This window comes from Panthera tigris, chromosome C2, assembly GCF_018350195.1.
Source record: "Panthera tigris isolate Pti1 chromosome C2, P.tigris_Pti1_mat1.1, whole genome shotgun sequence".
In the NCBI taxonomy this organism is placed as follows: domain Eukaryota; kingdom Metazoa; phylum Chordata; class Mammalia; order Carnivora; family Felidae; genus Panthera; species Panthera tigris.
In genome coordinates this window covers 46,007,335-46,030,898 of record NC_056668.1, presented here as the reverse complement: position 1 = coordinate 46,030,898, position 23,564 = coordinate 46,007,335, and the positions used below count along the sequence as shown (strand labels likewise).

Genomic DNA, 23,564 nt, shown 5'->3' with positions numbered 1-23,564 from the left:
TGTTGAAAGCTTAGATGATGGTTCGCTTTTTTTTTTAGCAATGAAGTATTTTCTAATTTATAGTATTATATTATTTTTTAGACATAGTGCTTTGTGTACTTAATAAACTATAGTATAGTGTAAATGTAACTTTTATATGCACTGGGAAACCAAAAATATACTTGGCTGTATTGCAATACATGCTTTATTTCAGTGGTCTGGAACCAAACCTGTAGTATGTCTGAGGCATGCCTGTATTCGTATGTAACATGGCTGGTTTCTAACACTAATGTTTTCTTTTTAAATGTGGCAACCTCAGAAGAATATACCTGTGACCCCTGCAGTAAAAGAGATACTCTCTTAACCATTTGAAATAAAAGTTGAGGGATGCCAGCGTGGCTCAGTTGGTTAAGCATCCGACTTCGGCTCAGGTCAAGATCTCGTGGTTGTTGGGTTCATGCCCCGACTCAGGCTATGTGCTGACAGCTCGGAGCCTGGAGCCTGCTTCAGATTCTGTGGCTCCCTCTCTCTCTGCCCCACCAACCCACCCCGCCCCCCAGATCATTCTCTCTCTCTCTCAAAAATAAATAAACTTAAAAAAAGTTGAGAGTACTAAAATGGCATTCTTGCCAGTTTAATTTTATCTCCCTTGTATCTTCATGATGTGGTGTGGGCTTCTTCTATGTGGAATTTCTACCAACTTCAGAGGGGAGGTCCTGAGCTTTGATGAGCTGTTGACAGCAGGCAGGAAAAAGTATAGGACAGCCATGTTTAGTCATTAGCATGTTGGGAGAGACATACTTTCATGCAGTGTATTAGTTTCTTGGGGTTGCTGTAACTGTACTACAAACTGGGTGGCTTAGGACCATAGAGATGTGTCCTTTCACAGTGCTGGGGGCCAGAATTCTGAAAGCTGAGTGTCAGCTGGGCCATGCTCCCCCTAAAGTCTCTAGGGAAGGATCTGCTCTATTCTCTGTCCCAGTTTCTGGTAGCTTCCATCATTCCTTGGCTTGTAGATAACATCTTTTCCCTGTGTTTCTTCCCATCATGTTCCCCCTGTGTATGTCTGTGTTCAGATTTCCCCCTTGTGTAAGAACATCAGTCCTATTGGAACACAGCCCACCCTAAAGACCTCATTTTAACTTGATTACCCCTGGGAAGACCCTGTCTTCAAATAGTGTCACATCCCAAGGTGCTAATGGTTAGGACTTGAACACATCATTTTTATTGAGGGTCAGGTAGGCACAGTTCATAATAATAACAATACAGTCTGTCAAAACTGTGAATGAAATTGCTCAAAGGTTCTCCGCTACTCAGAACCAAATGTTCTGACTGGGACTTTTCACTGGCATATCCAGAGCTCACCTTTGCTTGTTGTGCTGTTTACTGTAAGCTAAGATACAGCCATGTGTCTAAAATGAGTGGTCTTGAGGTGTGGGCTGGCTGGGCTTGGTGGTTTTGGTGTTTTCTCTCTGCCCTTTCCGAGTTTCATATGCAAGGGAGGCACCGCTCAGTCAGGGGACGGTGGACTCAGGCAGAACTGCGACTGGTGAAAAATCACAGGACCCGAATGATGGTACATGTTTAGAAATTTGGTTATACAGTACACAACTTTGTGTATTGCAATCATTATTCTCACCTGAAGTTGCTAAGGATGTTCTTTTTCTTTCAGATTAAGCCCTTTCTCTTCTCTAAAAATTACCCAGTGATAACAATAAACGTAATTCCTACTTATATAATCTTCTAACTCTGTGAAAATGATGCTCGACATTCCAAAAAAGTTTTGTATTTCTAAACACAAGAGGATACAAACTTTGTAGTATTATTTGAAGGATTCTCCGGGGCACTTTGATTCACTTAGCCATATTCAAATGTATGGAAACATTTGCTTTACATAGCTGTAAAATTAGAAACCTGGGGATTTGCACAATGACACAGTGTCCCAATGCATTTAAAACTCTGCCATTTTATAACGATCACCTAAGCAGCCCCAGGACTGCTGCTTTTACTGCTACCGATGTGGTTGCTACAAATAGCAGCTGAGGTTTATTGAGCACATGTTCTGTGCCAGGCACTGTTCCAGGGGCTTTGCCATGTTTTGACTAATTTCCCTTCCACAGCAACTCAGTAAAGTAGGTATCATTCTCTATAATTAAATAAAGAAACTGGGGCATAGGGCCTAAAGGTAAGTAAGTGCAAGAGCTGGAATTCAAATATGGACTCAGACCTCTTAATCTTGCTCTTGATCACCAAAATATATGTTCTAGGGCAATCCATTCCCCAGTCTGTGCCACAAAACAGCAATTTTATTCAAATCTCCTGAAAAAAAAAAAAGAAAGAAAGAAAAAGAAAAAAAGTTTATGTAATTAAAAACATTTGGGAACCACTGCAAATTCCCACCCCTTCTTGTAGACTCATAATGTATGCTATATTAAAAGTTGTGAGAATTCTCCCAGAAAAGAAACCTATATAACAGAATGTAAAATTGAAATTTCAACTAGGCATCAAGATAAAGTAAATGCTGAATTCTCAAGCGAGTTGCTAAGTCACCCTGCACAGACTCTACAAGCAAAATATCTGGGAACCTATTCCACAATTTTTGGATCCTTTCAGAGGAGGAGGTTTTTGTGAGATTTTCTGAGGAAAGACTAGCAGCTGTGCGATGGGGCCCCCACCTTTTCCCCTGGGGAAAGTTGCTGCCTCCAACACCAAGCCCAGTGGCTTCAGTGTGACTACTTGAGGAGATATGTGCTCCCGTATTTCAGGGACACTGCAGACTGAGGTCGATGCCCTCCTCGAAACGTAGATGCAAAAGTTGGCTCATTAGCGCTTTGGTGGCCAATCTAGGAGCTTGCTGCTGCATGGGGGCAAAGATGTCTCATTGCTTCCCATGAGACAATGCAGAGGATTGTAACTGCTGTGGGGCCCCACAGCTGGCAGATTAAGGGCTACATGGGGTGGGCATCCTGAGGGAATGAGGAATATCCTTCAGATCTTGAGAGTTGATGCTAGAGAGGTCCCCTAGGACCAAAGAACTTCCCAAGTTGGCACAGAAGAATCATCTTCACCATTTGCCCTGTCCAAGGAATGTGAAGGCACTCAGGAAAGTAGGGACTATAAAAGAGGAACCTCTTTTCCCTGTGCTTACCTAGGGCTGCCAGATAAAATACAAGATTCTCAGTTAATTTTGAATTTCAGATGAACAATGAACAATTTTTTTTAAATTTTTTTTAATGTTTATTTATTTTTGAGACAGAGAGAGACAGAGCATGAACAGGGGAGGGTCAGAGAGAGAGGAAGACACAGAATCCGAAGCAGGCTCCAGGCTCTGAGCTATCAGCACAGAGCCCGACGCGGGGCTTGAACTCACGGACCATGAGATCGTGACCTGAGCCGAAGTCGGATGCTTAACCGACTGAGCCACCCAGGCGCCCCGACAATTTTTTATTATAAGTATATCCTCTGCAATATTTGGGACATACTTATATTAAAAATTATTCGTTATTCATCTGAGATTTAAATTAAGTAGGGATCCTGTATTTTTATCTACAAAATCTGGAAAACTTACCCCCACCCCACCTTTACCCTGGCAGCTGGTGAGTAGGTGAATGGTGAAGGGAAGGAAAGAACAGAAGTTGTTCTGTTTTCTGAATTAATGCTTTTTAAAGAGATTTAAAGGTCTTCCCAAAGAAAAGTAGAAAAGTCAACAAACCTGTCAAGGTCCTCCTGCGTGGGCAGGGAATCAATCTGCTCACCTACCTCCCCTCTAGTAATCATCAATTCATTCTCTACAGTTAAGACTCTGTTTCTTGGTTTGTCTTGTTCTCTCCCTCTCTTTTTTTTCTTTGCTTGTTTGTTTTGTTTCTTAAATTCCACATATAAGTAAGATCATATGGTATTTGTCTTTCTCCAACTGACTTATTTTACTCAGCATGATACTCTCTAGCTCCATACATGTCATCGCAAATGGCAAGATTTCATTGTTTCTATGATTGAGTAATATATATATATATATATATATGTGTGTGTGTGTGTGTGTGTGTGTGTGTGTGTGTATATACATATATAATATATCACACCTTCTTTATCCCTTCATTTGTTGATGAACACTTGGGCTGCTTCCATAGTTTTCTATTGCAAATAATGCTGCTATAAACATAGGGGTGCATGTATCCTTTTGAATTAATGTTTTTGTATTCTTTGGGGAAATACGAGTAGTGTACTTGCTGGATCATAGAGTAGTTCTATTTTTTTTTTTTTTTTTGAGAAACCTCCATACAGTTTCCCACAGTGGTTGCCCCGATTTGCATTTCCATCAACGGTGTGAGAGGGTTCCTTTTTCTCCACATCCTTGCCAACACTTGTTTCTTGTATTTTTTATTTTAGCCATTCTTCAGAACACATTTTGAGAAATTCTGCTTTGTTTCATAACTTTGTGGTATAATTAACTAAAGGGCTATACTGGAGACCTTTGGCTAAACTTTGCTGGTGGACCAGTGTATTAATATATGAGGTCCCATAAACTTTCAGGTAAAAGAAAACCCAACTCAGATGAACTTAAACAACAAAAGAAGTACTTAGGCTCAGGTGACTGGGAAGTCCAAATTCAGGAGGACTTCAGCATTGGTTGATCTAGTAGTTCAGCCATGCCAGGAAGGACTCAGTTTATTTTGATTTGCTTTGTGCTGCTTAGTTTTTCTGTTGTATCTCTTTAGTGTCAACAATGTTAACTTCATTCCAAGACTGGGTCTCTTGCTCCTAATAAGGTTGTTGCAAATTTCAACAGGGCTTGGGAGGGGAGAGAGCAGTGTTGTCCTAGCATTCCAAATAGCCTGGTTGGCCAGTCACATGCTCGCCCTGTGATACCTGTGGCCAGAGGATGGAAGGTACCAAGGACCTGAAGTTTATCGAGTCTTTTCCATGGAGTTCAGAGTGGGTTCAACCTTTACCAAAACACATGAGCTGTGTGAGGAAGAAGAGATAGATGATTGCCTGGGGGTGGAAGGGGAGTGTGAGAATGCATGCTAGGTCAACCAACAAATGTCCAGTACAGCTGGGAATTTAAGTTGCTGTCATTGGCTGCATGCAGGGACAATACTCAAAACTGTTAACAGCCTGCACCCTCTTGGGCACCAGCCAGTCTGAAAAGACACTCTCGCCAGGGGGGGTGCCTGGCTCCCAAAGGCCTCTTGCTTGAAAGGGTTAACCTTTTAGTTGCTTAATGTTGAAGGGTCCAGGAGCTTTTGAGGAAGATGTCAGAAGGTTTTGATAGGTAGGCACTCAGAGGACTCAGGGCAGTAGCACTTTATTAGCTGAAATAAAAATATATCGTTATCTTAATTTAATGATGTTTATAATTATGTCCATGTGTACTAGCTCAATGACTTTAAAAAAATACCAAAAAAAAAGTTTTGTTTCTGAATAAGATTCTTCACTTAATTTCCTTATTTGAAAAATGAGTGAGTCACATTAGATGATTTTACAACTCCTTTGACAGCAATGTTTGTGTTATATTCTGTAAAAATATATATAAATAAGCCTTTAATTTTATCTATCATGCACATTGTGACATGTCTGCATTAAATAGAATATTGTAAACAGTTATGCATTTTAAAATGCAGAGAACCAAATTGTCATCTAAAACTTGGCACATTGAATTTAACTGAATTTAAGTCTGAATTTAACTAGATCTTTATGTTGAAATTTTCAGATGTGCTATTTCTAAAGACCCTGAGAGGGTTTTTGTTTCTCATTTTCTGTGTTTTTTGGTAAAACAAGGGGGAAAACTACCATTTAACATGTTAAAAACCATTAATGTTGCTTTGGCCTCAACAGAAGGCAGAGAGGTACAAAAACAGAAATGGCTAAAGAAAAATCAGAGTTGAGATGGAAGCTGTGCATTCACCTAAAGATGGTTCATTAGGGGCACCCAAGGGGAGGGATCGAGAGGGAGGAGCAGCCCGGGCCATTCCCTCTCCCATGGGTCAGTGCCGTCAAGGGCAGAGCTGATGTGCAGTTTGAGAACGTGAGTTTTTCTCCAGGGCTTCGCCTGCCTGCTCTAACCGTCCTGAGAAGCCTTCCCAACCTCCTAGGTCCTCAACTGGCCAGTCATCTCAGATACAAAAAACCACAAGGAAGGAATATTTTCCTAAAATAAATGGAAAATCAGCAACAATGATGATCCTTTTTCCCATTTCATATCCTCTTCCTCATCCCTTCTACGTCCCCCCTCCCCCAATCCCTTGTCCCCAAACAGAGTTAATTATTCCAGAGGGCAGTGTTGTTTATAGTCACCAGAACTGCAGGCAAGAGAGAAGAGTATTGTATATATTTCCTGTTTTTTTCTGCATAGAGACATGCCTAAAATATTTGTGATATTTTGAATTTTTAGACTGAGGATCATTTAAAATATTTGCAGACCTATCTTTGTAGATTTTTTTTCCCCCTGTACTTTAAGACATCAAAAATGTCAAAGCTGAGAAAGGTTTTGACTTTCAAAGAGAGAACTTTTTGACAACAGCCAATATTTTCTTTCATCTTCAGAGCAAAAAGCTATCCTGGTTTGGTGGAGCCTTAGGTTGCTCCCTCCTTCTTTATACATAATTTCTGATAGATTTATAGGTATACACACATCTGTGTTAATTAAACCAGACGAAAATCATACAGAGACTGCTAAGAAAATACATAGTCACAGGGATTACGACTGATCATCTTATCCCTTTAAAGGTATTTTCTGTTATGGCAATCGCTAGAACTAAATAATAAATGTATTATAATGCTTTGAATAAAATAGCTTTCAAACATAATTTATAAAATTTGCTGCCCAGAGGCCACAGTAAATTTATTAACCATGAGTGAGGACCGTGTTTTTGGGGTTCTGCATGTTTGGATATGTATACAGTCTGCCTAATATTTAATGGTATCTATATATATATATATATACACACACACACACACATATATGTGTATATATATAGATATATATATGTATACTGCAAAAACATCTTCATAAATCTTAAGTCTCCACAATTAAATTATTTTAAATTAAAATTTGTTTTTACAATATATATGTATTTGTATCTGTGCATACAGGATTAATAAAGAATTTAAAGACAAAACAAACATTACTCTCATGACCTTCATAAGTTTGCTCATTTATTTAATGCTCAATAACCCCAAGGAACATAGTGTTACCTTCATTTCACAGGTGAGAAAATTGAGGCAGAGAATGTCAATAACTTGTGCAGTTCACACAGACTTCACCAGTGGTTTGTTGTTGTGGTTTCCAAAACAAAGTTTGCTAATTCTAAAGCCTTTATGTTTTCCATCACCTCGCACCATGTTTTTTTACTCCATTATTTGAAGGCATTCCTCATTTTAGTTTTCTAGGGATGTGGGTGAAAGGTTGGAAATAGTAGAAAGGTGCAAATAGATAAAATCTAATAATGGCTACAATAGTAACCATCACTATAGTGGTGAGAATTATTACCTAAGGTGTCATCGACACCTTAAATGTTTTTTTAGTAAATATTTATTTGTTTTTTTGGGGGGGGGAGAGAGAGAGAGAGAGAGAACAAGTGGGGGGGGGCAGAGAGTGGGGGACACAGAATCCAAAGAGGGCTCCAGGTTCTGAGCTGTCAAGACAGAACCCAAGGCAGGGCTTGAACTCATGGACTGTGAAATCATAGACTGTGAGATCATGACTTGAGCTGAAATCAGACGCTTAACCGACTGAGCCATCCAGGCACCCCCATCAAGGGCTTTTCTTAAGACAGCTAATCAAGATACTTCTCAGAGGCACATTTTTAGAATTCTCGGCTAAATATATGACTTCAGCAGTATGAAAATGGACAAAACACTTGTTACTCCAAAGCATAGCATGCTCCATCTTTGACATGTCTGAGAGAAAGCATTTTCCAAAGGGTTCTTTAACTCTAGAAAATTTATATTGTCAGAAAAAAAATTTTTTTCTCTTTATGTGTTCAAGTTTGCAGAGAAACAGACCTCAAGACAGGAGTGGGAAAGATTTATTGAGAGAAGAAGCTAGAGAAGCTGGGGAGAAAGTTTCAGACTGAAAGGAAGATCTGACCATGGTGGAAAAAGAGAGAAAAGGAAGGAGGACTGGGTAAGTTTTTTTTCACAGGTTGGTTTATGGATTAAATTAAGTGTGATAACATATGTGAACCATTTAACAGTTCCTTGGTACTAAATGAATACTCCGTAAACATGGGTCTCATTCTTAAGCTCCATTTTTAAAAATCATTGCAATGAGAACCATAGATACCTGTTACAATTCATCCGCCCTGTGCATTTTTCTTGGTAACAGAACTGTACTGTTACAATGGAAAATTGATGTCAGGCTGGTGGTTCGGCTTCCTTGAGAACTTAGCAAACAATGTTTACACAGCCTCAATGCTAGAAAAGTTTGTAGATAAATCCACATGACAGAGAAAGACGTTAAAAATCAACATTCTTCCTCATATGATTGCTCAAATTAAAAAATCCTTCCTTTTATTTTAGAAATCTTTCATTTGGAGGTATTTTCAAGAAATATGTTATTTGCAAATACTTTTCAATAGAGCATTTGGAATAAATGGTATAACTCACAGTCAACTATTATCCAACCAATTCTAATTTGCACTTGATTGAAAAGTTGAAATATTTTAAAATAAGATAAAGAACTGCATCTATACACACAACCTGGCCTGACCTTTGACTTAACGGACAAGCCAATTTAGTAAAAGTAAATTAGAAGCTTTGAACCAAATAATGACTTGCTGCATTTGATATGAGAACAAATATGATTTGGTTGAATTTTAATTTATTGAGGCTTTGTCTAAAGTTAAATCATCTCAAAGTTATGGATATTAAACTTAAAACTGAGCATGACATTTAAAAAAATCCTATTTTGACTTTAGAGGAAGAGGTAAAATTGTGCTGAAATATTAATATATGCTTTATGCCACATATGACATTTCTTTCAGCATCCCTTATTTTAAACTTTAAGAAATACATATTCATTATAAAAAATGGATAACATTCATAAAAATATTTAAAATTAAAAATGAACCTGTCCTTGGTTCTACTACCTACAACAACTATTGTTAACATTTTAATATCCTTCCTAAATAAAGCAAGCTGAGGTAATTACGCTCAAAAAATATATATTTAGAAAATAAATAGCAGGTTTAATGTTGGAACACTATGCTTTCTTATTCTTAAAAACTATGTTTCCTTTTCTTCTTGATTGTGGTCATTCAGTTATTGACCTTATTATCATTTTACTTCAGAACATTCTTAACTGCCCCTCCGAAAAATGCTGCACGGAAATATTATTTCTTAATTAAAGTAAATGTAAATCAAGTTTCAAATGTTTGGGGCAGTTTATAATGTTACTAATTTGAGAAACCACTATGTTTTTTTTTAAACTCCTTTTGGAAATCCTTATTAAAATTAGGAAGTCATTTATACAAATGTGCTTTCTGAAAAGTGTAAACAAGTTTCCTGGAATGCAGGAATAGTGTGTATTCAAATTGCTCTCTCTGCACATAGATCAGTGAGTGCAGCTTCTTGGCCTAACAAACAGCACCGAATAGGAAAGACGGTGATACTTACAGTGTCTCATACCAGTTTGGGTGGCAGAGCCCATAGGCACACAGTCTATAGTGGGAACTTTGGCACTGGATTTATCTTTTCTTCTTGCCATAGGTATATTACAAGAAATCTGTGACTAGAACAAAATGGAAAAATAAAGAAAATGAAACTATAATTCTTCCCTCGTATGTATGTGCTCTGTAAAAAAAAAAAAAAAAATGTTTTCCTGTGAGGGTAACTGTCATAGATGTTACTGTCCTTTAATATGGTATCGAGTGTGAGAGGGAGTAGAAGGAGACAGCTGTCCATTTCTTACATGCAACATACATTTGATTGCCTATATAAGATGTTTAGTGACCACTGAACAGGATGGAAAATGTCATTTCTAATAAAACGCGATGAAGAGGGAAACATGCTACAAGAAAATATGATTCGTTCGAGATTGTATTTTCAATAAAATGGACTTCCTCTTCCCTTGAGCAATATCTTCACTATTTAGCCACGAATAGGCAGACATTTTGGTGATTTGAGGTATTTGCATTAGAAAAAAATAAGAAACATGTTTGAATTTGAAAAGGAATTGGAGACAGAAAAAAATAAACCAAACCAAGCTTGTGATGTTAACAGAATCTATTGAAAAATCTGGGACTCAGAGGAAAAAAATATGAAGTGGAAAAAGCATGAGTTTTGGAATCACATAGGTAAGCCTAGATTTCATTGAAATCAAGCTTGCATTTTCGGTACACTTCACTAAGAATTATGTGAAGTCTGATTTCTTTGAATCCTATTTCCTTTATCTATAAAATGGAGTTCTCAGCAGTGACTTAACAAGCTCTTAATATGTACCAGATACTGTGCCAAATTCCTTACATTCTCACTTTAATTTCTTAGAACCGCCGTGATCTAAGGCAAGTATAACTGTCCCCATTTTGTAGAGAGAAATAGACTCAGGAATACTGAGAAACTTGCTCACCTTTCACAGACAATAAATAGCAAATTTGGATCTGTGTTCTTTAGCCACAATGCTATACCATGCTCCCTGCAGTAATAGCTATATTACAATGAATATCACAAGCTAATGATTTAAATGTTTTATGTCACGGTATTTGAATTAGCTCTGCTTTTTCCAGGTAGTGCCAGAAATAGACTATTAGTTGCTATTGCATTTTCCTTAGTTTTTATGGAGATTATCTTCCAATTATGTGACCCATAATGCTGCTTTCATGTCCTCTCAAAAGTACAGAGTCACATCTGTCACATCTGGAATATAGGCTTGGAGTTTGTGAAAAGGTTGACAATATCCTTGCAATCACAGGAGGAATGTTCAACTATCACATGATTATAACTGCGAATCACTAATTTTTACTACAAATCATATCAGATTTGCACTAAGAAAAGTCTTCCATTTAAATAAGACGTAAATGTCACAGAGAGAAAGAAATGACTAGGAATCAAGTAAAAGTTACTATACCACTCATTTTGCTAATCATAATACCACTAGAATGACCTACAAAATTCAGGGAGAATGGAAGGATTCATGTTCCTAAATGAAGTGTAACTGGTATAGTCTTCTAGCCCCTCATAATTACAACATATTAGAAATAAAGTAAAAATTAAAAATGGGAATATTTAACATTTGTAAAAATCCTTAAATTTAATTTAAGCCAGAGATGGCATGTTTCTAGGATGTTCTGTTTAGTTCAACAATCATGAATGACTGATTTGGAATAAGATATGGACATACAAAAATGAAGACATGGCTCTCCCCCTCCCCCTGGGGGAGCTCTCTCCCGAGCTCCCAAGCCGGGGGAAAGACCACCAATGATTCCATAGGCAGGTTGCAGGAGCTGCTGTGCTGAGGGAAGGCACTGGGAAATGGGGAATGAATGCTAAAACAGTCAATCTCTCATCACCATTTAAAAATTGTAAACGTGTATGGGGTGCCTGGGTGGTTTAGTTGGTTAAGCATCCAACTTCAGCTCAGGTCATGATCTAGCTGTTCATGAGTTTGAACCCCGTGTTGGGCTCTGTGCTGACAGCTCAGAGCCTGGAGCCTGCTTTGGGTTCTGTGTCTCCCTCTCTCTCTGCTCCTCCTCTGCTTCTGCTCTCTCTCTCTTAAAAACAAACAAACATTAAAAAAACTATAGATGTCTGATAGTTCTGAAATTGTTGCTCTTAAGGAAACAAGCACACGTACAGGTAACAGAAAGGCCTTCCGAAAGAGAATCAGCAGATATTCGGGAAGGTTTCAAGGCCAATGTAGGGGTTATACTCACTCAGAAATCAGAAGAACCAGAGGACCTGTGATTGCAGAATTGATATTTTACAGCAAATTTACTTTTAGCTACTATTTTTACCTGTGTACTTCATTTTTAAAAAATGGAACTAGCTTTACTTTTTTTTTTCCTTAATGCAATATTAATGCATATTTTTTTTGGAAAATACAAGTTATAACAAAAATAAAAATCACAAAAATAAAAATCAAATAAAATATTAAAAATCACCTACATAGTGAGGAACAAAGTTAACATTTTGCTGTATAGGGTTCTGGTAGTCCTGTCTTCTTATATAAATGAAATAGTCATAAACATGCAATTATTCTGTAGAATATTTGTAGAATAGAATATTCTATAAATAGAATAGAATAGAATATTTGTAGAATATTCTGTAGAAAATTGTACTATTTTGTAGCCTGCTTTTCTTTTGACTTAATTTTATTTAATTTATTATGAAGAAATTTTTCATGTCAGTACATGGTACAGTACTCATAAAGGCTATGTAGTCCTACACTGTAAGTATGTGTAGGAACCTTAATTTATTCAGTCAATTCTCTATCAGTGACATTTAGATTATTTTCACTTTTCTACTTTTGCAAACAATGTTGCAATAAAAATGCATGTACATATATGTTTGCACATGGCCATAGTTATATACATAATTACATTAAAATCCTAGAAGTGGAATTGCTTTTTGTAAATGTTTCTAAATTTTCTCTAGCTTAATCAACTTGCACTCAGTAGGCTGTCCAAGAATTTTTACCCACACCCCACCCCTCCAATCCTGGTCAACCTCAGTATTTAATGTTTAAATCTTTGCCAATATAATAGGTAAAATTTGTATTTTGTTATTTTAATTTGGCCATCTTTGATTATTAGGCTAAATATTTTCATAAATTTATTGGTAGTATCTTTTCTATATTTGAATTATAGAGTTGAAATTACTGTTATTTATAATCCTAAAACGCTGCACAAGTTATGCACTTCTGCATTTACTTTTTAATTAGAAATAGAGTGGCCATTTCCATCTACCTTTAACTGGTCTGAATCTGTTTTTGTTCTTTTCTTTTCTTTTTTTTTTTTTTTTTTTTTTTTTTTTTTTGCTTTAAACATAAAACCACAGGCCAAGTTTCATTTCTCATTTACCACTTCTCCACCTGAGTTGTCAGTTTTGCTTTTGGTCTAACTTGAGGGTAAGTGAGAGGGCATCTCAATAAATCACTGTCTTTGGGCAAGATTTGTATAGAGTTATCTTCTTTGCATATCTTATTTTAGTTCGTCATTTGAAAATAAATTTAAACTTAATACTGCTCAATGTGCATTCTCCTGTTTAAAATCATCATTTACACTTGAGACTCTTTTAAAAACAACAAAAGAATTTTTATTTGGGGATGCCAGTGTGAACACTTCTTTAAGGAAATGTGACAACATTTAGGAAACAATAGTGTCAAAATAGCACTTACCTGAAATGACTTGGATATGGACTATTTATGGGCCTTTCCCTAAACATTAGAAAAGATCAAAGAAAGTGATTTGACTTATGGAGCGCCTGCATGGCTCAGTTGTTTAAGTGTCCAACTTCGACTCAGGTCATGATCTCACAGTTCGTGAGTTGGAGCCCCGCGTCCAGCTCTGTGCTGACAGCTCAGAGCCTGGAGCCTGCTTTGGATTCTGTGTCTCCCTCTCTGTCTGCCCCTCTACTGCTCACACTCTGTCTCTCAAAAAATAAATAAATGTTAAAAAATTTTAAAAAAAAGAAAGCGATTTGACTTATAATTATTATCATTATCTAACAAGCTCTTCTTGAGCATTAGTACTTCATTCTTTTGTTCAAAAAACCAGTAACAATGGGGATTATAAATTCCATGAAGAAACAAGTTCTACTTCTTTACATCCTACAAGAGTCTAATAGTGCTATATATGTATATATACACACACACACACACATACATGTATATATATATATATATATATGTATGTATATAGTAAATTATTGTGGAAACAGGCTACTTGTTCAACCTTTTAATAGGGAATGTGATCCACTTATATTTTTATTGTAATTGTTGATATATTTACATATTTATATATGCCATTTTATTATATGTTTTCTTTGCTTTATTTTTATTTTCTTTCTTGCACTCTTTCAAGTACTTTAGACTGAGTATTAGCAACAAGATTCAACAGGTACTCATCAGCTGCATTTGTACATAACATGTTTGTGTATTTGTGTGTGTGTGTGTGTGTGTGTGTGTGTGTGTCTGGGTGTATGTATGAGAAAGTGAGAGAAATTTTGTAAGTGACGGTTATTTGCCTATTTTGAAATCCGTCACTTATGCTAACAAATTTTGGGCTATCATAGTGCATTGTGTACAATAGACACTTTGCATTAACAGTTTGATTTTTTAGTTATTGACTATTTTCAAGGAACTCCACAAGTCTGTGGCATAAAAGGCATCAATTTAAGCCACTGTCCCCTGATGTGATGAACAAATAACCCATCGGGAAAGGCCCAACACCCAGGATTGACCTTTCGATTCTGCTTCATTTTCTACACCTCATACAGTAGATCTGCACAGGCTATACTGTATTAAGCTTACATGAAGTAATCGTATGTTCTTCTAGAATTTGCAGGTTTAGAGATTTGTGACAGTTTTGCAATACAAAGTTCTTAAATACTTTCTATACTCTATAAATAAAAAGAGCAAATTTGTTTGTTGAAGACTCTGCCCGAGAAAATTTTTTACAAATTAAAAATAGTCTTTTCGTCGCACGTATTTTTTGATGCATAATATTTTATTTCATCTAAAAACATCACAAGAATATTTATATCTCCTGCTTGTATGTAATTAAGAGCAAATGGAAGAGTACATTTATAAAGTACAGGTCATAAAGAATTCTAGCAGGGAGAACCATTTATATTTCATTTTGAACTAATTATAATATGGAAATGAAATCTTTCTAATTAGAAATGATAGGAGATAGCAAATAAAAATGTTTTTTGCCATCAGTGTTGATATCACGAAGTACTTGTAGATGAAGCCTAACTCTTTGTAGTATGGCAATGATAGGAAACTAGCTAATTATTAAATCTTCTTAATTAGCAAATAAGAAAGTCACTGAGTGATGTCAGATAGATGATGATAACCTGTACTAGATCTGTAGAACATTATAAAAGTATTATGAACATTGTATCATAAATTCTTTAAACGGGCCACTTGCCTAAGTTAACAACAATTCAACTTAATCACATGTGGTCAACTTTAAAAAGGCCCACCGTAATTTAAAAGATTTTTTTTAACGCTTATTTATTTTTGAGAGAGCGGGAGAGAGAGAGAGAGCGGGAGAGAGCCAGAAAGAGAGGGAGACACTACATCTGAAGCAGGCTCCAGGCTCTGAGCTGTCAGCACAGAGCCCGATGCAGGGCTCAAACTCAAGAACTGTGAGATCATGACCTGAGCCTCAGTCAGATGCTTAACTGACTGAGCCACCCAGGCCCCCCAAAAAAAGACAACTGTAATTTTAAAGTACCTTTGGGTCTTAGAAATTTGTTACTTATATAGTTAAACCGAGAACTTTTTACTTTAATAATGTCTGTCAACTAACAGAATAGTTCCCCCCACTTTTAGATTAGTGAATGGGAATTTCATGTAAGTTTACATTTTACTGTGACTTAAGTTGCCATAAGAACCTTCGCTTCATTAACAGTTTGGCACATTGAATATTTAAAGTAGGTTTGTTTGGTGTTTTTTTTTTTTTTTTTTTTTTTTTTTAACGTTGCAGGATGCAGTCTTAGGATGCAATTCCCATTTAGGAAATGTAACTCTACAAAGGAAATGACAAAGACAACCAGAAGTGCCAAGAGTAAGTCGCAGGTCACTGTTACTGTTGATTTTCCCTGTCCACTTATATATAAAGTCTAGTCATGATTGTTTACTCATAGACTTGATAAAAACAGAGAATGTTGACTCAAAGAAAAGAACTTAAAATAAAAACCGGCATTTGTAACAGACAAACCATCCCATACCAATCTCTGTGGAAGGCAAAATCCAATAATCATTTACAAATATTCTGATGGTTGGAATAATCCTCCCGCTTTTTCTCCAGATGATACTTCTTTCTCTCATGGTGCTGGAGGCCATCATCTTGCTAGCTGGCTACACCAGTGGCTCTGCTACAGTAAATTCATAATTCTTCTAATATTGCTTGTCTTTTGTGAATGAGCTCTGCAGGAAAACTGAGACCTCCTGTTCACTGTGGCACACACACCTAATGAGTCATTTCTCACTTTTGAGATTGCCAGGGGGAATAGAGAATGATTGGAGGAGCCAAGATGAATCATAGGAGAAGAGTTCTTTCACTCAGCTCACCATCATACTGTGCATTTCTGCATCTATTTAAAAATTAACTCGTGACCCCTAGTAATATTCCACCCTCAGTCACGCACATTGGTTTCCTTTAAGACCATTATTCTCACTAGCGTTACTCTCACTCAGAGGTGATTCTGGCTTGTTAGAGGGGACAAATGGTGGGCCTTCCAGAACTATCAGGTTGGTGTTACTCTTTTGGTATGGCCTGAATGGAGTAAATGTGTGTTTGTGATACGTGAACCTTGAGTACGTGGATTTTAAAATTAATTACAAGTTATTCAACGACATCTTATACAGACTTTCTTGGAGAACTTTTCTGTGGTGAGTTCAAGAAAAATTGTTTGAGAAATGTTTGGGGGATGACTATCCTTTTATATTTGTCCTTAAAGACCTGGCAGTGGCTTTAGATCACTTTAAAAAATGACAACAAATGAGGTTAATCTGTAGTGATTTCCACATATACTTATTCTTGCTAAGTTTTATTTTGTTTTTCTAACTTTAGATGTAACTGGCCAGATGTGGTTGTTAGGATATCAGATTAATTTTCTAGAAATTCATGGAAATGTGTGTTGATTTGTTTTACTAATGACATGAAATGACCACAAAGCAGCTCTCAGAATAGTTTGAGATAACAAAAATCTTGATAAGCTATGTTTCTACATGTATCTATATGTATATAAGTATATAAATGAATTTGTCTTAAAATGTGGAAATATCCTTGTTTAAAAATCTGCAAAATGAGACCTACTGATACAATTTATAATAAGCCTTTTAATGCTATTATAATGTAAATTACATTTCATACCAGAGGACTCCATATATGACATCGTAAAATACCAACTTAATCAAGTTTTGAACTTTTTACTATCAGAGTTATTCTATCTATAAATTTATATCTGCTTTTCCTTCCATCATTGGAACATTATGAGTATAATATATGCAATATGCTAAGATTTTTGTAAGGCATATTCTTAATATTTGTTAAATGAGAGTGATTGTCACTTGATACTGTAGTTTGGAAATTTTCTTTCTTTATTTATGTACTCTTATTTTTAAAATTTTTTAGCATTTTTATTTATTTTTGAGAGACAGAGAGAGAGACAGAGCAAAGCAGGGGAGGGGCAGAGAGAGAGGGAGACACAGAATCTGAAGCGGGCTCCAGGCTCCGAGCTGTCAGCACAGAGCCCGATGTGGGGCTCCAACTCACAGGCTGTGAGATCATGACCTGAGCGTAAGTCAGATGCTCAACCGACTGAGCCACGCAGGCGCCCCCGTAGTTTGGAAATTTTAAAGTAACACTCAGTAATTAATAATAGGAACCAATAGCTTTATATAACTTTACCCAATATTTAAAAACACTTTTGTATTTATTAGACTTATAATATTCTTGACAATTCTATAGACATAGATATTACCAACTACTTTACGTATGAAAGATTACAATGATTTACTCAATGTCCCAACATTAAGAATGAAGCTGAATCTAATAACCCATTTTTTCTCATTTCCTAACAAATACTTTACCTGATTTATTGAGCTATATTTTAAAAGTAGCATTTCTCAAAGACATTTATTTCCCTGATTAGTAATAGTGCTTTTGCTGATTTGTTTTTATAACATGAATGGCTTCTACCTTTTATATTTTGTTTTTATTTAACTTTAGGAGATCTATTTAACTGTTTTAAATTCAGTTTAAAGTTTTCCAAGAAACCTTATTTCTTGTCATTTACAGTCCTTTTTTCTATATCTATAATGAAGTATTAAAAGCTTTTATAATATCAATATTAATAGTAACTGTGCTGATAGAAATTAATACAACATAGAAGAATACTTAAATAAGAAAATTATATTTTTATTTAATAAAGGTTAAGAGAAATTAATAAATTAACCAATTTATAAAGCATAACACTGTATTTTCAACTTCTAAATAGATTATGGTATGCCAAATATTTGAGATTTCTTTTAATGTGAAAGATACATGGGATGAGCTTGAATTACCTAGTCTCTGAAAAGATTCTAAGCTTTCTCTGATTTTCAAACCTAATATTTAGAAGTAAAATAGTAATTCATTTGTGTCAACACTGAGGGTCAACACATAACCCACTTTCTCTTGAATCAAAAGATATTTACAATAGTATGTTTTCTGTAGCAAAAGCCTTTTGTGGTTGCTGCTAATTACATGTTCTTCACTTCAAAGTCTTTAAAAGGAATATACGTGCAAGTAGACTTAATACATTTTTATTGGGTGAAAGAATTCAGCAAAGTCTCTGGGTTTGGAAAAATGTATATAAAATATCAGTAATATCTTCATTTTGTATTTTTCACTTCAGCCAAATACAGAGCATACTGTCTTCCTATATTACTGAATCAAGTCTTGAAATTATATACACCAAGCAAACGATGCTATAGAAAATGTGTAGCACTAACATTTTAATTAAAATGTAAAATGATAATACACATGGTGATGTAGCTAAGCATTTGAGGACCTCCAATTATATTAGTAGTTACATTTCATTTGATAACTCAATAACTAGTAATTAAAAACATGTAATTAAAACAAAGTCATATCCTAATGTATGAAGTCAATGAAAACAAAAGAGCATAGTAAAACCCTCTTGAAAAGTAGTTACTATGCCATTATAATGAGATACATTTTTACCAATATATCTTATAAGGAAAATAAAGGTCAAACTTTGCCCTGTGCTCCCTTGTTAAAATACTCTAGAAGACCAGGTGATAAAGGAAGTCCTAAATCATAAACACAATACAGAATGATTTTATCCCCATGAATTTTTTGACAGTCCAAAGTTATTGTGAATGGCTTAGGGTGAAAGATAACATTGGAAGGCAGTAAAGAATCGCCATACAAAGTTTTAAAAATTAAGGCCAGACTCTCGCTTTGTTACTCAGTAATAATTAACTAAAGGGCACACGTATATTTTTTGCTACCTGTATTGTTAACACATTTCTCACCAGATGAAAGTGGGCAGAATCCTTTAGATGTAGTCCAATTGAAGCCCATTATGAAGGGCGGTGTGGGTGAAGGTACCATTGTTCTTGAGAGAGGAAAAGGCCTGAATGTACATAAACAATCATGAAGAAAGGAATTGATCCAAGCCGGCCTTTATGTCAGAGTTCAAGGTCTACAGGAGTCGTATTTTGCCGGGTAAACTAGATTGACCAGAGTTAAAGAAGGCCATTCAGCTAAAAAAAAAAAAAAAAAAAAAAAAAAAAAAAACCCAAAAAACAAAAAAAGGAAAACAAAACAAAACAAAAAAGACAGCATATGGTTTAATTATAGCCATGAACACAGGGACTTTTCACTCATCTCTTTAAAAATAAACTCTTCCTTGTATTCGTGAAGCGATGCGAATATGAATACCAACAGCAATACTTTTTTCCTTCTTTATCGCTGACACAAATTAAGTCTCCAATCTACTAACAGAGCTTGAAATGTCACAGTGACTTTTAGAGTGACACAGACCTCTTCCTCCTTCTGGCCGAATCTTCCACATGAATGAAGTTGGAGAGAGCCTTGGGGAGGTGACTATCTGATGTCTCAGTGCTGCTCCCAAAGTCATAGTTCTTCAGGCAAGGGAACAAGCAGTGCAAGATAGCCCGGCGGATGTAACTGTCAAAGATATAGTAAATGAAAGGGTTGACACAGCTGTTGGCAAATGCCAAAGGCCCACTCACCTCCATGCCTAGCTGGATAAAAGATGAGGAAAAGTAGACTTCCTGCTGCAACCCAGAGACAATGGCCAGGAGCTTGAAAGTATTGAAGGGCAGCCAGGAGAAGACAAAGGCTGCCACGACAATAAAGATGATCTTTATGGATTTCCTCAGCTTTTTGTTATGTTTTCCCGACTGTTGGTAATGGGCATACAGCTTCCTTGTGATGCAACAATAGCATGTCACAATGCTCACCAAAGGGACAAAGAAGGTAAAAATTAAGGCCACCAGGGCCCAAGTCAGTTTGATTGGAGTAGCGCTCCTCTCTGCACAGTATGGCTTATCATCAATCAGGGTGAGCTCCCTGGAGAGAAGAGTAGGCAAACCCAAAAGGCAGGAGATAAACCAGACACTGGCACAGACTCCATATGCACAGTCTCTCCTCCTGAATTTCCTGGATACGGCTGGGCGCATGATGGCCAGGTAGCGGTCAACACTCATGCAGGTGAGCAAGAAGACATTGCAGTGCATGTTGACTGAGATCATGTAGGAGCTGCCTTTGCACAGGAAAGAGCCTGTCCTCCACAGTCCTAAAGATGCTTCTTTATCCACCCAGAGAGGCAACGTGACAAGGAAAATGAAGTCAGACACAGCCAGGTTGATGATGAAGATGTCGATCAGTCTTCGGCTGCCCCGTTTGAAATGCAATGCACTCATGAGGACTAGGTTCCCCAACACTCCCGTCAGGAACACAACTGCATAGAAGATGGGAAGGAAGACAGATGTGTAAGCAACACGGGAGTGGTTCTCCTCAATATCAGGATTTTGGCTTGTAGCATAGAAATAATCCAAAAAGACAGCAGTTGCTTCTGGGTCCATCACTAAGGTCAGCTGCCAGATCCGATTAAGTTTCCTTACCTAGGAAGTTTTTGTATAAAGGTTTAAAATCTCAGGGCAGCTTCTTTTATATAGTGGCTACCTCTTCCCCACAACCTCCACCACCCCACCCCTTAAAAGATCTTGGGACAAGCATAAAAACAGAGATTAAAAAACGCAGTTTCTACCAATCCTCAGAAAGAACACCACCCTGGTTGGTGTTTGGTGGTTGTGGTTGTGGTTTTCTTTATTTGCATTTGCCCTGGAGATGGGGGTGCTTTTTTGACTTCTGTCTTCAAGATATTCAGTTTGTTTATTTAAATCCAGAAATTAGAAAACAAATGAACTTTTTTTCCTTACCTACTTTAAAGACATCCTTTGCTTTTCTGACACTGAAAATCCTTTTGATCTGGTTTTTTGTTTCACAGACAAGGTACTATTTTCTTTTAAAATTTTAAGGTGGTGATGACAAAGATAGTCCTTTTATTCACATCCCCGGTAAAAGTGAGGAAAGTAGTCTTTCACTGCAGAAAGAGTGAATTGAAAATTTCCCAAATCATACCACTCTACTTCTACAGCAAACATAATGATTCTAATTAGGGTATGAGATTCTTTCCCCTTACTTGCTTCTTTCAGTTTTATACAAAATTAATCCTGTTTCATTCAATATGTTTTTAAAAATTCTCAAGAGACTGGGACCATGTTTTGTGCTGTTATTATTAGTTTTAAAAATTTTCCACTGTCATTAGCACAGTACCTTGCACGTGATAGGTCCTTTGGAAATGTTAATTTACTTGAATTATTCAGGAAAACTCTTGGTTTTGTGATCTAGTATAATCAACAAGTATGTATTCATTGTGGTTCAACTGCAGGCATTGTTGTTATTTATGTAGCTTACAAACACAGGTTTAAAAATGGCAAACTGCCATTTTTACACTCTTTTTAAAATTTATTTATTTTGAGAGAGAGAGAGAGAGAGAAACAGAGTGCATGAGCGGGGGAAGGGCAGAGAGAGAGGGCGAGAGAGAGAATCCCAAGTAGGCTCCACACTGTCAGTGCAGAGCCCTACATGGGGCTCCAACCCATGAACCATGAGCAGAAATCAAGAGTGGGCCACTCAGTCGACTGAGCCATCCAGGCACCCTACACTCTTATCTGCTTTGTAATTCAACCAGCAAAGTTCCTTTTTCTTAGAATAAACATCCTTGATTAGGAGATTTTCTCTCTACCTCCAAGTAACTCCCCTTCATCAGACTCTGGGTCCCCCCCATCTTGTCTTTTTCATACCTCACTACTGGAGCAGTGATTTTTTAGCTTTTGAGCTATGACTTATTTTTAAGTACCTCCACAAACCAGTGAACTTCACTTTGGGGATTATTGACCTAGCAGAGACAGACCTCTAATAAGTGACATTATAATGGAGTTGCCAGTGCAGGCACTTTAACAGAAAGATTTGGGGTTCATTCAAAGCATTTGAGAAACGGGCTAACAACAGACGGGTCCTATCATATCTTTCTGTCATCTGTTCCTTTTCATATTAGGAAAACTGTTGTGGAGTACAAATCCTGAAATCGACTCCATTTATTTCAGTTCTTTACTGGTCAAAGTGGCTTAAGGCTCTTTCCTTCTCTCTTTCCCTCCATCTGGTTTCATAGCCAAAGTTACAGTTTCAGGCTGATACTGCTATTGCATAGAAAAACGCATGCCTGTGAATTAAAACACCATTGTTTAACATTTGAAGTCCTTTCTACTGAATTTTTATTTTACCCATAATTAATATATTGAAAATAACTATCTTGCCTTTTGTACCCCTTTCTTGTCACTGTTTCCTGATGTGTTCTAATGTGACCTGAGTCTCAGGCATGTGGGTCTAGGTCAGGGAAAGACGAGGGCTCCCCTGATCTGGGGCACCCCCAGCAAGTCACTCAGAAGTTGATTTACAACTGGGCTCTGCCTTTCTTTGTGTCCCTAGCATTTCTGTGTTGTTCATGGGGGGCATATTTCCCTAAGTGTAGGCTGCAGATGAGAGAAACTAATGCTTTGACATTTCTGGAATAGAAATCTTTCCCACCGAGTAAGCCTTAAATACTTAATGTAATCGTTCATTTTGTCAAATAGTTTGAACTAGGGCAATATTTACTTGACAAGGATTGGTGGAGTAAACATAGAATATTTAAACACTATATCTATACATATATCTATCCATAGATATATCCGTATTTTTCTTGTATCTCAAGAATTCCAATAAAAGTATCATAAAATAAAAAAAAAGTTCATGCTCATATTCCAGAGAAAAATGTCTGGCCTGCATTTATTCTGCAGGTCTTAAATTTTCTTTCAGCATTCAAGTTGTTGGCTTGTTGATGTAAACTGTCTCAAATAAATCTGACTGCCTCACTGAACTTTGGAGCAGCTGTGGACCAAATATCTTGCTTTATCATATACAGTCACTTTGGAATATGGTAGTTCATGGTAGTATGTTGCAATGTGAGAATATCCACCATGGATCAAAACGATCCTGGGACCCAAGTCAGAAAACAGATTAAGTATTTTGAGGCAAAAAGGAAACAAACAGCATAGTCCTGGGCTTTTAACAACTCAAAGAGTACAAAGCTATTATAAGACAGAATCCACAATAAAAGCTGACTACATAAAGTAGGGGAAGTCATCGTTCCAAACAAACAGCACAACAGTCATGTTTAGAACTTTGAATGCTCTTTGAAATAAACATGAGGATACTAATAAATAACCAACTACACATAGACCAAAACTCAGAAACAACACTGGATACCATAAGCCT

General features: G+C 36.7%; 1 protein-coding gene across 5 annotated transcripts; it reads right to left on the bottom strand.

The window, feature by feature from the left end:
- Nucleotides 1-627: 627 nt before the first annotated feature.
- Nucleotides 628-21,074, bottom strand: GPR15 (G protein-coupled receptor 15). Of its 5 annotated transcripts, none has more exons than XM_042956199.1 (6): nucleotides 19,913-21,073; nucleotides 9,595-9,709; nucleotides 4,846-5,291; nucleotides 2,207-2,298; nucleotides 1,345-1,525; nucleotides 628-710 (listed from the first exon to the last, which is right to left on the bottom strand). In XM_042956199.1, exons 1-3 carry the CDS (start codon nucleotides 20,765-20,767, stop codon nucleotides 5,269-5,271), a joined length of 993 nt encoding a protein of 330 aa, XP_042812133.1. In that variant the 5' UTR covers nucleotides 20,768-21,073; the 3' UTR covers nucleotides 628-710; nucleotides 1,345-1,525; nucleotides 2,207-2,298; nucleotides 4,846-5,268. The 5 variants fall into 5 exon arrangements, with proteins under 5 accessions (XP_042812133.1, XP_042812134.1, XP_042812135.1 ...); XM_042956200.1 differs by lacking the exon at nucleotides 628-710 and having other exon boundaries at nucleotides 1,182-1,525; nucleotides 4,846-4,941; nucleotides 5,187-5,291; XM_042956201.1 differs by lacking the exon at nucleotides 628-710 and having other exon boundaries at nucleotides 1,182-1,525; nucleotides 9,595-9,703; nucleotides 19,913-21,074.
- Between the last annotated feature and the right edge of the window lie 2,490 nt (nucleotides 21,075-23,564).

Coding starts and splice junctions, on each gene's coding strand:
- GPR15 (XM_042956199.1), bottom strand. CDS start 20,767: ATGGACCCAGAAGCAACTGCTGTCTTTTTGGATTATTTCTATGCTACA. Junction 9,710..19,912: donor TTATCCAGCTAGGCATGGAG/GTGAGTGGGCCT, acceptor ATTTTGTTCTAG/TCACAGATTTCTTGTAATAT. Junction 5,292..9,594: donor CCAAACTGGTATGAGACACT/GTAAGTATCACC, acceptor TTTTTATTTCAG/CTAATAAAGTGCTACTGCCC.